Raw genomic sequence first — 14,546 nt, 5'->3', positions numbered from 1 at the left:
GGGATCACTCACCTGTTCCTCATTCCAGCGTGCGCTCCACTGACGTCACTTCCTGCAACGCCGCCCACTGTATTGTACGTGGCCGGCGTTGCAGGAAGTGCCGTCAGTGGAGCGCACGTTGGAACGAGGAAGGTGAGTGATCCCCCGCCCGTGCCTCTTACTGTCCGCTGCTTATTCGCCATTTAAAGCTGGAGGGGAGCGCAGATCGGGGGACCCAGGCGAGTCCGACCCCCCTCCCCACCGCTAGCCCCAATACCCCCGTCCTGCCCGCTACCCCTCCAGTTCGGCGGCCCCCAACGGGGGGGGGGGGGGTGTATTGGTGAGGGCCATTTTTTCAAAATTTGCAGCAGGCGGCAAAAAGTCTAGGGCCGGCCCTGTGTACGAGGCTTAACATAGATGTGATGGCTAAATAAATTGTTTGCTAGCTGATACGTATGTATTGTTTTTTACTGGCTTTAGTCATTTTTGTAAAGCCCAAATAATTTGACAATGATAGATGTATTCATATAGTAAGGTAAAGAGCAAATTGTAACCAAGTTTGGGTGTTTATGCAGCCTATAGGTAGGAGTGGACATGGTAATGTACAGCCAGTCCAACTGTGAATGCTGCACATGGATTTAGAGGGGTATGGTTAGGTTATGCCCTGGAAATGTCACCAAAACTACTACAACAGATCTCACATACAAAATAAACACAAAATAAACAAAATAAATGTAGCAGTAGTAACAGGTGCAGTGCTTGCAGGGAAGTTCTGTAAGATAGTGTTAAAGAGCGTCTGAAGCCATTTATTTTATCTCTTTTTATTGCGCAGTTACCTTAAGAATTAAGATCCAAGCTGATTTGCAGCATTCTCACAGAAGAACAAGGTATTCTATTTATCCCCTGAAATCCCTGGGCAAAATTCTGTGTTCGCAGGTGGAGGCAGAGCTGTGCGCAAAATTCTGTGTTTGCTGGTAGAGGCAGAGCTGTGCGCATTAGCTCTGCCTCTTTTCCAGTCCATCTCCACCTATCTCTACCTCTCCCGCCCCTCTCAGGCTTCTTTTACTGAGACGGGTGGGGAGAGGCAGAGATCAGAGGAGATTGACTGGATAAGAGGCAGAGCTACAACGCACAGCTCTGCCTCTACCAGGCAGCAAAATCTGCAACTTCAAAAGTCATGAAATGTTGCCCCGGTATTTCAGGTGGTTAAATACCTGGTTCTGCCTTGGGGATGCAGTGAATCAGCTTGGATCTCAATGCTTAAGGTAACTGCGCAATAAAAAGAGTTAAAAAAAATGGCTTCAGACTCTCTTTAATCCAGGAATCTTTAATCTTATTACTCTGTATTTAAGAAACATACTTTTGTACCAAACACAGCTTCCTTGCAGGCTCTGCATTCCGTTCAATAACTCATACTTAATTCTGAATGCATCTCTTGTCTTCTTGAGCTTATGGGCCATATTCTATTGCTGAACTCTGGCGAGTTTAACTTAGGTGATGGGGGCATCGCTTCAGCTTATTAAACTTTAGACCCCCCAGGCGGAAAAGAACTTGCTTGGGCGATATAATCGCCCAGCGAGTTCTTTACACGGTATCCAGTTACCGTTTGCATGCCTCCGGGAAGCGAAGCAAAAATCAGGTCTAAAGCAGCTTAACGCACGTCATCGCCGCAGAATCTGGGGGTCTCCTTTAACCTTCCTGGCGGTAAGCCCGAGCTGAGCTCGGGCTATGCCGCCGTAAGGCACCGCTCAGGCCCCGCTGGGCCGATTTGCATAATTTTTTTTTTGCTACACGCAGCTAGCACTTTGCTAGCTGCGTGTGCAATCCGATCGCCGCCGCTACCAGCCGATCCGTCGCTATCCGTCTCGCCGCAGCCGCCCCCCCCCAGACCCCGTGCGCTGCCAGGCCAATCAGTGCCAGGCAGCGCTGTGGGGTGGATCGGAGTCCCCTTTGACGTCACGACGTCGATGACGACGGGGGAAGCCCTCCAGGAGATCCCGTTCTTTGGGGCTGGGGGGATGCCGCTGAGCAGCGGCTATCATGTAGCGAGACCTTGTCTCGCTGCATGAAAAAAAAAAAATTAAAAAAAAAACGGCTTTGCTGCCCTTGACGGATTTTGATAAACCGCCAGAAGGGTTAATAAGGAGACCCCCAGAGCTCCCCTTCGGGTCGCTGCACACTTTAGAAGCCCCCCACGTAGCTCTGCCCGGCACCCGACATTATACATACCGCCGCCTCTCGCCGCAAGTTCCGTCGTATAATTACAGTGTATCTAACACTGTAATTACTGTGCGCATAGGAGCCCAGGCAACGCATCTTAAAGGAGACCCCCTGATGCTGCGGCGGAAGATGGCGGCGGATGTTCGGCGGGTTAGTGCGCATGTGTGTGGAGTGAGGCCGTGGTGCTGAAGAACAGCACCACAGTGTAAACCTCACTCCCCATCGCCCGGTAATAGGGAGCATCGCTCAGGCTTTTACCTAAGTAATGCTCCCTCACGATCGGCCATCGCGCGAAGGATATGGGCAATAGGATTTGCCGGTAATCCTTGCGCGATGGCAAGGTGATAAGTAGCTCGCATCTGCAAGCTACTTATCACCTTGAATAGGATATTGCCCTATGTGTTAAAGAGAATCTGAGCTCCTCTCATGGCCATGCCTTTAAGCCAGACGACTTCCAACAAAGTCATGCTATGACCCCTCTGGAGGAGCCTCTTGCAATGACCATGTGTGTCACTTCCTCTTCCTGCTTCATTCAGTGATGCACTTCTCTAACTGAGGAGACAGGGGTGACCCGGAAGTTATAACATAGCCAAGATGGCAGCCGCAATTTTTAAACTGAAATCGAACGAAAACTATTTGGTGTAGAACGGAAATTCAGGCATCCAATGAAAGAGGAGAGCACAAGCTACAGAAAGGTATGCATCTTTAAGTACTTTGCAGTACTGCTCGGAGTCTTAAAGGCATGCCCATGACAGGTGCTCGGAGTCCCTTTAACAGTGAACAATTTTTTAAAAATAACTGCACCCCTTCCAGCATTTACTCCCCCTTCACTTTGGATCCCTCGTAGATGGTGTTGCTATAGTTATGCCTTTTAATCGTTTCTGAAGGTTAAAATTTCACTTATTGGGTTATGACTCACCATTACTGCTAATGAATAATGCTAAAGAAGGCGACAGCTGAATATTTGCAGTGATATCAGATTTTGACTTTAACTTTCCTCCATGAGCCTAAGGATGAAATCTGATTGGTTGAGATTTTTAACTGGTTGATCAATACTATATTCTCCTGTAGGATAAGGCTGTTGTGGAAAGTCTTCTGTTTCATTGCCTCCCCCCCCCCCACACACACACACACCTTTCTGCTTGCATCTCAAACTGGTTGTGGCACTAGGTGGTATGGTTTTAAAGTCTTATATTATTGTATTATACCAGTTACCTGTCTATAATGAACATAGTTTGCACACCAGCAACCAGTCTGCAGTCACTGAGATCCAAATGTAGTCATAGCATGCAATGCGGATACACATTTTGTCTCAGCGTGTAAGCCACTGGGTGCTGTTAATATATGGGCACACCTGTTAACTGTCAGTGCAAAAGGTTGTATATACTGTTTAAGGTAGGGCCAGAATTACCATATGGCACTGATGATGGAAAGGCGGCTCACTCCCCTGGTGCCTCCCTCATTCCCCATGCAAAGTCCTGAGCAGAGCGTAAATGAGTGGTTACTCACCCAACTCTCGCCAGTCCACTGACAAGATCTCCCTTCATTCAGGGGCACCACTAGCTACTTAATACTGAGAGCAACTCTAACTACCTAATGCTAAGGGACACCTGTAGCTACTTATGATTGGCAAGGGAAGTGTAATGATTGGTGTCAGTGAACAGAGAGAATCTGATTACTGGTGATCTGCAGTATCACCAACAATGCAGACGTAACCTGATTATTGGTGATCTGCAGAATCACCAATAGTACAAATGTAACTAACCTCTGGACACCTAAAACAAGTAATGACAATAAAGACAGTCTAATTCACAAGATCGTGGAAATATCCACCACACAGCGATTCCTCAGAGGTTTGGTTACCTCTGAATGGGAACCCCGTGTGTGATATCCTCTATAGGCAAACAGAGGAATCTCGGCCACAGGCAGTAACAGTCTGCAAGGGCAGGCGTCTCGGAGAGGCAAGCCTCAGAGATAGCCCACCAGTGGGAGACGTTCCACTGGAGGGAGAAAGGTCAGACAAGCAGAGGTTCGGTAACAGAAAAGGCGGCAGCAGTACAGAAACGGAAGGCTGATTCAGAGTCGGTAAACAGGCAGGGTCGGCAACTTGAATCAGATAGGCAAAAGTACAATAGCGATTAGAGCAAGGAGTAGTCAGGGATAGCCAGGGTCAAGACACAGATAAACAATCAAATACAATCCTAATCTGAGGTGTGAAGTCCTTGGGATCAACACCTGGGAACTAGACTAAGGTCTGAGCGCTAACACCGAAGTATTCACGACAGCAGACAAGGATGAACTGACAGGCAGGGTCTATATATACTTGGAGCACTCCTTAGCTCCACCCTATTCCCCCAACCAATCAGAAAGGTGGCTGGAGTCAGCTGACCGGCTGGTCAGCTGGCCGCCCTTCTACTTGCATAAAGGTCCTGCCGCCTTGCGCGCACGCGTGACCCTCAGCCTCTGTGAGTCAGAGAGGCAATACCCAATGTCAGAATGTGAATGTGTGCCAAAGTCTGCCGGCTGGGTTGCGGGAGCTGCCGCCATGCCGGTATCCCCGCTGCCCTGCGACACAGGCGCAGTACTGGGGAATGACTGTGCGGTGGAAACCGCCGGCTGAGATGCAGAGACCGCCGCCATGTTGCTCACCGCGGCGGCGGTACTTCTGCTAGCCCTTACAGGAAGTAAGGGAGAAGTGACAGTTGGGTCAGCCAGCACACTTGCGGTATGGCCTTGGCAGGACATCTGTGCCTATTGGCTCCTGTGATTTAAATCCGGGCCTGGAATAAGGCATTTGTATTAGCCCAATTACCAGCCTCACCACTGTGAAAAGATCTTGCAGTCACTCCAACAGTGGCTTCTGCAGGGGAATGAAGAGCAGCCTACTGATGTTTTCCAAGTCATGTGATCAGCGCAACCACACTCATCCAATGGAGTGCTAAACTGCAGCTTTTGCAAATCTATTATCTCCTCAGTATTAAAATATTTAATATACTGTGATAATAATAGGAATACTCATTTCTTAATAAAAGAAAAAATGAACCATTTGTACAGTACATATATTACCAAAAGTACAGTATATATTCATAAATCAACAATAATCTATTAGCAATGTAATTATTATTGGATTATTGCGCACATATAAAAATAGTACCTAGTAAAAGGGCCCCTGATATAGCCGTTATTTTAATTTAGCGGCTAGTAAAATGGTTGCCAGGAAATGTCATAGTATATCGGTTGTTGAGTGTAATGACCTAATTACGATTATGCTAAAGTTTCGTGAAATTACATGCAGAATTTCATAATTACGATCGTTTTTCGTAATTACAAACTTTTTTGTAATAAAAACGAATCAGAATTTACTCATAACACTAACCCTCCCCTTATGTATGCGTAACACTAACCTTCCCCCTGTACGGGCTGAACACTAACATCTCCCCACCTACTCCAAAGACTAACCTTCCCCTTATATATGCCTAACAATACCCCCCCCCCCCCACATACTACTAACAATAACCTTCCCCCTGTATATGCCTAACACTAACACTATCCACCACCTACTCATAACGCTAACCCTCCCCTTATGTATGCATAACACTAACCTTCCCCCTGTATATGCCCAACACTAACCTCCACCCCACCTACTCCTACACCAACCTTACCAGACTATAAAGCCACATTTTACCGAAGAGGCTTTTAAACAGCGGATTAAAGCTTCCTTAAAGCTGCAATTTACTAGAACGGCTATAAAGCTGCTAATATAATACTTTAATGAAAGTCTGTAAAAGCCACTAATTAGAATGGCTGGAAAGCAGTAGCCACTAATTAAAACCATTTTTTCTCATCAAAATGTGTTGTATTTATTTATTTATTTTCAGTTTAATGTATAGATTTGAAAATCTAACGATTTAGAGGAGAGATAAATTACAGCTTTTGCAAATCTATTCTCTCCTCATTATTAAAATATTTAATATACTGTAATAATAATAGGAATACTCATTTCTTAATAAAAGAAAAAAAATGAACAATTTGTGATAAAGGTTATTTATCATCACACATTTATGAATCATCTCCCCACAATTGTGCAATGCTATTATTTACTCAAGTATCTCAAAGTATTGGTGATTAATCTTCTCTCTTTCATAGACTTATTGGAAGAATTAGATGATTAACTCAGTCAACAACTGCTAATTTAGAGGATTTTATTTCATTTTAGGTACACTGCTGGGAGATTAATCACATGACACTCAAAAATATTCCTTCTCTAAAACCAAAGTGTAATTTTGGACCACGTGCAATAACGTTTTCTTTTGGGTTTTCATTTCTCATTCTCTACCCTTGACCAGTATCCTTTTAACTTTTCTCCTAAGTTTTCTCCTAGGAGATATTTTTAAGCCTTATCAATAACATACCTTCAAAGTGCCCACTTTGTAAGAAAGCGTTAAAAATAACTAACTCGTTAGTACTTCTTCAATTACTAAGTGCTGAAAGGTTATCCCTATAACGCTATACTTATATAAAGTGGTTGGATTGGTGGAAGATAATGTCAGAGGGGTGTGGCAGAAGAGAGTGGAGTTTCCCATCCTGTATGTGGCTGAACCAGAAAGAGCCATGCCATGCAAGTCACCATTAGAGATGGCCCAAACGGTTCGCCGGCAAACGGTTCCCGGCGAACTTCTTTTGCGGAAGTTCGATTCGCCCCCATAGTGCATCATTAGGGTCAACTTTGGCACTCTACATCACAGTCAGCAGGCACATTGTAGCCAATCAGGCTACACTCCCTCCTGGAGCCCAACCCCCCCCTTATAAAAGGCAGGCAGCGTCAGGCATTTCACTCATGTGCGTGCAGTAATTAGAGAAGGGAGAGCTGCTGTGCAGAGACCTATAGGAAAAGCTTAGTTAGGCTCTTGTAGGGTTCTTAGCCTGTTCCTTGCTGATTCTTATTGCTCAAAAAAAGGTCCTATCAACAGCTCTTTTGAGAGCTAATCTTGTTTTGTGATCTATTTTTTTTTTTGTCTGTGGCCCACTTGCATTATATACAGCCCTGTCAGTCAGTCGCAGCTGGTCTTTGGCACATTGTAATACCTATCACTGCATATACCTATCTGTTGTTCACTTCAGTGCACCCACCTATCTACGTGAGTGCACGCAGTGTCACTGTGCCTGTCCGGTACCTGCCTGTGTGTGACAGGTGCACATTATAATACCCATCACTGCATATACCTACCTGTTGTTCACAGTGCACCCACCTACATACGTGAGCACACGCAGTGTCACTGTGCCTGCCCGGTACCTGTCTGTGTGTGACAGGTGCACATTATAATACCCATCACTGCATATACCTACTTGTTGTTCACTTCACTGCACCCACCTACCTACGTGAGCGCACGCAGTGTCACTGTGCCTGTCCGGTACCTGTCTGTATGTGGCAGTTGCACATTGTAATGCCCATCACTGCAAATACCTACCTGTTGTGTTCAGTGCACCTACCTACCTAAGTGAGTGCACGCAGTGTGATATACCACTCCGTGCATACATGTTAACTGCACCTGCGTAACTGCACATTTTATTAGTCAAGTCAGTGCATACCTTTCACTTCATCCCCCCCAATATGGACAAAACAAAAGGCAGAGGCAGGCCACCTGGCATGTTTGTTCGAGGTCGCGCTGTCGTGATTTCGTGCGGCCTTTGACCAAAGTACAGTGTTCAGAAGAAGGCCCGTTCCATCAACCCCCAAGATTGTCAGGACGTGGTTGACTATGTAACACAGAACACCTCATCTTTCTCAGCTTCCGCACGGAAACGTGACATATCTTCCTCCTCCTGCTCTGATTCTGGCACCCCACTTAACACTCAGTTGGCTGCCACCACCAAAGTGCCATCACCCCAGGGCTAAGCGGTGTGGAGATTTTTGTGTGTCTCTGCCTCAGATGAGAGCAATGCATCTGTACTATCTGCCACCGAAAATTGAGCCATGGAAAGACGAAGTCCCGCGAAGGGACAACTATCGTACGAAGGCACATGATTACAAAGCACAAACTGCAATGGGATGACCACCTGAGGAAAAGCAGCACACAAAAGCAAAGACACACAATGCAGTGGAAGATACCAGGCCGCAATTTTTTCTCAAAAAAGGCGATACCCAAACTGTACCGTGATGTTGAAAGGCAAGTGGTGACATCTCTGGCACACAGCATTGGGTCAAGGGTCCATCTGACCATGGATGCCTGGTCTGCAAAGCATGCTCAGGGCTGCCCGAAGACTAAGTCAGTCCCCACACACAGCATCTCTGCCTGTACGCCGTTTGACTGCCTGCCCCAAGACTAAGTCACTCCCCACAGAGCACCTCTGCCCGCAGGCCGCTTGACTGCCTTCTCTGCCACCACCAATAGGGTTTAGGACTCCAGGTGGATTCCTGAATTTTTAAGGCCGCTAGCAGCGGCCGCTATAATAATTTTTTAGGTGCGTGTACATGCCTGCCTAATTTGTCTGGCTGCACTGCAGCTGCAACAAAAAAGCAAAAGGCATGTACATGTGCCAATTCCCCTTCGTGATCAATACCTTGCCGCGTTGAAGGGGCTTGCGTATCACAATGAAGCAATGACCGACGGGTATATGAGTGACCGACGGGGGGGGGGGGGGGGGATGGGTGTCGGGCACACCCACCCAAGATAATATGTTTGTTGCTTCATTGTGGACAGATCAAATTTGATCAGCTGGACAGTCACTGTTGTTCTATCGTTGAGCTACCACAGCCCGGGCTTGAAAACTGCCACAGCCTGCACTCTCGCCATGGTGCGCACCAGTCCAGCACGGCCGTCACTACACAAACAGCTTTTTGCGATGTGTTGCACATTGAGTTTGGTGTGTCAGTGTGAAGCAGTACTCTAATTACACTCCCTGATTGATGTATACACATGCAAGATGTTTTCAAGCACTTTAGGCCTGCAATGTAGCATTCAATGTGATTTCTGCCCTTAAAATGCTGCTTTGCGTCAAATCCAGATTTTTCCCAGAGAATTTTGGCGTCCATCCCACTCATCCATGCAAAAACTCAGATGTTAGACCCCTTGAAACATCGTTTCCATCACTTTTGTGGTCAGCACAAAGTGTTTCTAGTTTTCAAAGTTCGCCTCCCCATTGAAGTCTATTGCGGTTCGCTAAAGTTCGCATGAACCGAACTTTTGCGGAAGTTCACGAACCCGGTTTGTGAACCGAAAATCGGAGGTTCGGGCCATCTCTAGTCACCGTCACCCCCCTCCACACACCAGCTACAAATCCTCATCACCCCCCACATCAAGCACACCGAAACATGAATTCACTCAAGATAAAAATATGAGGAGAGGATGTTAATTGAGTTGAAATTTCTGTTTAGAGATCTGAGCTTTACTCAGCAACTTTAACTGAATTTACAGGAAAGAACATACTTATAATATGAATAACTTATAAAATGAATAAAAGTTTATGTATACTCACCGTTGCTGCTGGTCCAGCAAATGCCAAACAAAGCAACATCAAGAATGGGATGGCTTCTTGGTTAGGTTCAATATAGGGCATACTAAGGCTTCTGTCATAGCAGCTAAAACCTGAATGGACTGGTTTGAAGACATCTGTTAACTCCAGGAAGTAGAGGCTGACCACAGATGATGCCAGGATTGGCAGCTAAGAAAAAAAAAAAAATACTGTAAAAACACAAGTACTGTGCTAAACCACTTCAGTACCAACACTTAAAATCCCCCAACAAATACCAACACTTAAAGAGAACCAGAGACGAAGCACCCTCATGTATTTTATTACATTTATCAGTGGGAACATGATAGTAAACACCTACCCTGCTTTTAGTTTCATTCTTATCTGCTTAATTAGTCTATTAGCAGCCGTGATAAGAATCCCTGACTGGCTCAGTCTAGGTTTGACCTGGAATCATTATAGCTCAGTCACTCTTCTGTGGAATCTTTTCAAGCCCAAGCCTGCCACCTCCTGGCTCAGATTTCCTGCTTTGCATACTGAGAGCTGCGATGACATGGGAGGGGATGCTTCTGCTGAGAGAGAAGCTCTGAAACAGACAAGTGTGGCTGCAATATGATCCCTGTGTGCTCTGTATGCACTAGATAATGATGACTGCAGTTTCATTCCTATGAGAGACACTTCCTACAGGCAGCTGGACATCATACCAAAATGAAAGCACATAGATGAAAGCAGCCTTTCTCATATAGCCTAGATAGCAGCCTAGTCTCATATAGCCTATACAGCACATCCAGAACAACTCATAACCCGGAAGCAGAAGGGATATGAGCCGACGGCCATACTTGATTTTTCCTGGAGCAATAATGGTTAAAAAACACTAAAAAAGGCACACCAGATCGGCGAAATTATCAGGGAGAGCGTTTATTCTTTACAAGCTATCGACTGATATGTTTATTGTGCGTGAATTGTTCATCTCTGGTTCCCTTTAAATACCAGATCAGTTTTGACAATTTAGGTAACTCCCTATACAAACAGCAATAACTTTAGCACCGGTAAGACTACTAAGAAATATATATATAAGTAATATAAGAAATATATATATATATATATATATATATATATATATATATATATATATATATCATTTTTCTATACAAACTACTGTATTTTTTGGACTATAAGACTCACTTTTCCCCCCAAAAGTAGGTGAAAAAAGTCACTGCATCTTATAGTCCAAATGCAGGTCGTTCCTGATATGTGACCTGCGAAAACGAACCTCCAACCTGCTGCAATGTCGGGGACTCCTGGCAAGGAAACGGGGAAAAAAAGGAGGACACCATGGGGCATAGAGGAGGACAGAGGTGGACACAAGAGGTACAAGGGGGCATGAGGTACAAAGGGGACATACAGTGGTTTGCAAAAGTATTCGGCCCCCTTGAATTTTTCCACATTTTGTCATATTACTGCCACAAATATGAATCAATTTTATTGGAAGTCCATGTGAAAGATCAATACAAACTGGTGTAGATGTGAGAAGTGGAACGAAAATCATACATGATTGCAAACATTTTTTACAAATAAATAACTGCAAAGTGGGGTGTGCATAATTATTCAGCCCCCTGAGTCAATACTTTGTAGAACCACCTTTTGCTGCAATTACAGCTGCCCGTCTTTTAGGGTATGTCTCTACCAGCTTTGCACATCTAGAGATTGAAATCCTTGCCCATTCTTCTTTGCAAAACAGCTCCAGCTCAGTCAGATTAGATGGACAGCATTTGTAAACAGCAGTTTTCAGATCTTGCCATAGATTCTCGATTGGATTTAGATCTGGACTTTGACTGCGCCGTTCTAACACATGGATATGTTTTGTTTTAAACCATTCCATTGTTGCCCTGGCTTTATGTTTAAGGTCGTTGTCCTGCTGGAAGGTGAACCTCCGCCCATAGGCGGACTGGCCTGGGGGGACGGGTGGCAATTTCCCCCCGGGCCGCCTCTTCATTGATCAATTAGGGCCGAAGTCGGGTTACTGTAGTAACTAAGTGAACTCAGCTCGGGAACTCAGCCACGCCCACAGCTCACTCTTACCAGCCCAGGCTGTCCTCCTGTTGGTGCACCTCAGGCCAGAGACTGCAGGGCTTTGTATTGGCTCCCTTTTCTCTTGTCCTTCTCCTCCATTGGCTGCAGTGCTGATGATGCACTTGTTAAACTCCACCCTGCAACTTTCCAGAGCCGAGGATCAGCCGAATCAGAGAGACTGCGGACCATGAGGAGCAGCTGCCTGAATGTGTGCGATGAGCCCAGGTCAGCCCTCTCAAAGTCATGGAAGAAGTGTGTGTTTGTGTATCACAGGGTGCCTGGGCTGCTGCAGGAAGCTGATATGGATGTGACAGGCAAGATGCAGAGCAATGTCCGTCTTGCACATCAGAAGACAAATAGACTTTTCAGCGGACACGTGTCTCTGCATGAACTGCTGACCCTGCCTGCACCATGCTTCCACTCCTGCTGGGCTCCCTCCCCTATAGATAAGGAATAGACAAACGTCTGGTCACTGGCACCTGGCAAGGCTGCATGTGAGGAGACAAGAGGGCTGGAGGTGATGTGCTGACCACAATAGAAACGATCACCCCACCTCTCCATCTGATTTCCAGGAGGACACCAGTAATAGCCAGCAGAGAAAAATCTATAGAAGCCAGGAGCAGCTAGCCCTGAAGTAATAATGAAAACTAAGGGAGGGTTTTTTTTTAAGTGTGAGGGGAGCTGCCAGGGCCAAGTGACAGACAGACGCAAACTCTTATGGCTGAATCAGGCTAAAGAAAAAAAAATAAAACATAAGCTTCCTCCAGCCCCTGGCAGCCGTCCTGTGTTCTAGCTGCAGCTACAGGTCTACTCACAGGTCCAGGTCTACTCACACGTGGTCTCTAGTGTTCTGTGCAGGCACAGAGCTGCTATGCCTGCGCAGAACACTAGAAACCACGTGTGAGTGATTGACAGCGGTGCTCACGCAGGCGCAGTGGATGCCGACCTAGCAAGGTCAGCATCTGCACCGGATGGGACCTGGAGCTGCAGCGAGGGCACAGGATGGCTGCCAGGGGCTGGAGGAAGCCCCGGATTAGTAAAGCTTTTTTTTTTTTGTAGCCTGATGATTCCTTTTACACATATAGATGAAGTACTGATGCAGCAGTCAGTTATTATTTATATAGTGCTAATATCTTCTGCAGCGCTGTACAGAGTATATTGTCTTTTCACTTAACTGTTCCTCAGAGGAGCTCACAATCTAATCCTACCATAGTCATAGTGTATGTCTGTGTATATCGTGTAGTGTATGTATCGTAGTCTAGGGTCAATTTAGGAGGAAGCTAATTAACTTATCTGTATATTTTTGGGATGAGGGGGGAAACTGGAGTGCCCAGAGGAAACCCACACAGACATGAGGAGAATATACAAACTCCATGCAGATAGTGCCCTGGCTAGGATTCAAACTGGGGCACAGGTTAGAGAGCTGACCACTACACCACCATGCTGCCTGGTTGCAATGTAAAGCAAGTATAAAGTGAAGTGAAGAGGGGTGGTTCAGGGCAGAAGCGGCGGTAAGTCTACAGCCTAAAGTGCTGCACTATATAAAATACGGTAGTATAATGCTGCAGTTTATTGAAAATGTATGTGCTTTGTGTGGTAGGTATCAACCTACCACACAAAGCACATACATTTTCAATAAACTGCAGCATTATACTACCGTATTTTATATAGTGCAGCACTTTAGGCTGTAGACCTACCGCCGCTTTTGCGCTGCCCCCAATCAACCTAGATTTTCCATCCTGTCTGATTGACACTTTCAATTTCATCCCCCCAGGCCAGTCCGCGCCTGCGTGCGATAACCACGAATTATAGACAAGACGGAAACCCCAGCTGTTGTCCCTCAAAATGTATTGTGCCCCCCTGATGCCTGTACCTTACCTGTCATACTGTTCACAGAGTGTCCTTGCTGTATTTCCGCATTGGCACTCCACGTGATTACTGGCATATACACATGGGGTGAATGTGTGACATAATTTGGGCTGATGCTGCCATGATAACGGGCCTCTAGTCTGTGTTTCCCCCCTGGCCAAAAGGTCCCAGTCCTCCCCTGCCTCCGCCCCAGTCTCAAGTATTTTGCAGACTCCAAGAGTTTTTCTTCCAAGATTGCCCTGTATTTAGCTCCATCCATCTTCCCATCAACTCTGACCAGCTTCCCTGTCCCTGCTGAAGAGAAGCACCCCCAGAGCATGATGCTGCCACCACCATATTTGACTGTGGGGATGGTGTGTTCAGAGTGATGTGCAGTGTTAGTTTTCCGCCACACATAGCATTTTGCATTTTGGCTAAAAAAGTTCCATTTTTGCCTTATCTGACCAGAGCACCTTCTTCCACATTTGCTGTATCTCCCACATGGCTTGTGGCAAACTGCAAACAGGACTTCTTATGCTTTTCTGTTAACAATGGCTTTCTTCTTGCCACTCTTCCATAAAGGCCAACTTTGTGCAGTGCACGGCTAATAGTTGTCCTATGGACAGATTCCCCCACCTGAGCTGTAGATCTCTGCAGCTCGTCCAGATTCACCATTGGCCTCTTGACTGCATTTCTGATCAGCGCTCTCCTTGTTCGGCCTGTGAGTTTAGGTGGATGGCCTTGTCTTGATATGCTTACAATTGTGCCATACTCCTTCCATTTCTAAATGATCACTTAAACAGTGCTCCATGGGATGTTCAAGGCTTTGGAAATCTTTTTGTAGTCTAAGCCTGCTTTAAATTATTCAATAACTTTATCCCTGACCTGTCTGGTGTGTTCTTTGGACTTTACGGTATTGTTGCTCCCAATATTCTGTTAGACAACCTCTGAGGCCG

At 46.0% G+C, this 14,546-nt stretch overlaps 1 protein-coding gene across 2 annotated transcripts in view; it reads right to left on the bottom strand.

Moving 5' to 3' along the window:
* Positions 1–14,546, bottom strand: part of PLPPR4 (phospholipid phosphatase related 4) — a 255,398-nt gene that overhangs the window by 129,151 nt on the left and 111,701 nt on the right. For both annotated transcript variants that reach the window (XM_068242593.1, XM_068242592.1), the window contains exon 2: positions 9,676–9,861. In XM_068242593.1, the coding sequence (XP_068098694.1) occupies positions 9,676–9,861 (186 nt within the window). The remainder of the gene's footprint in view (positions 1–9,675; positions 9,862–14,546) is intronic.

Source organism: Hyperolius riggenbachi, chromosome 6, assembly GCF_040937935.1.
Source record: "Hyperolius riggenbachi isolate aHypRig1 chromosome 6, aHypRig1.pri, whole genome shotgun sequence".
NCBI lineage: Eukaryota > Metazoa > Chordata > Amphibia > Anura > Hyperoliidae > Hyperolius > Hyperolius riggenbachi.
This window is presented reverse-complemented; position numbering and strand designations above follow the sequence as displayed.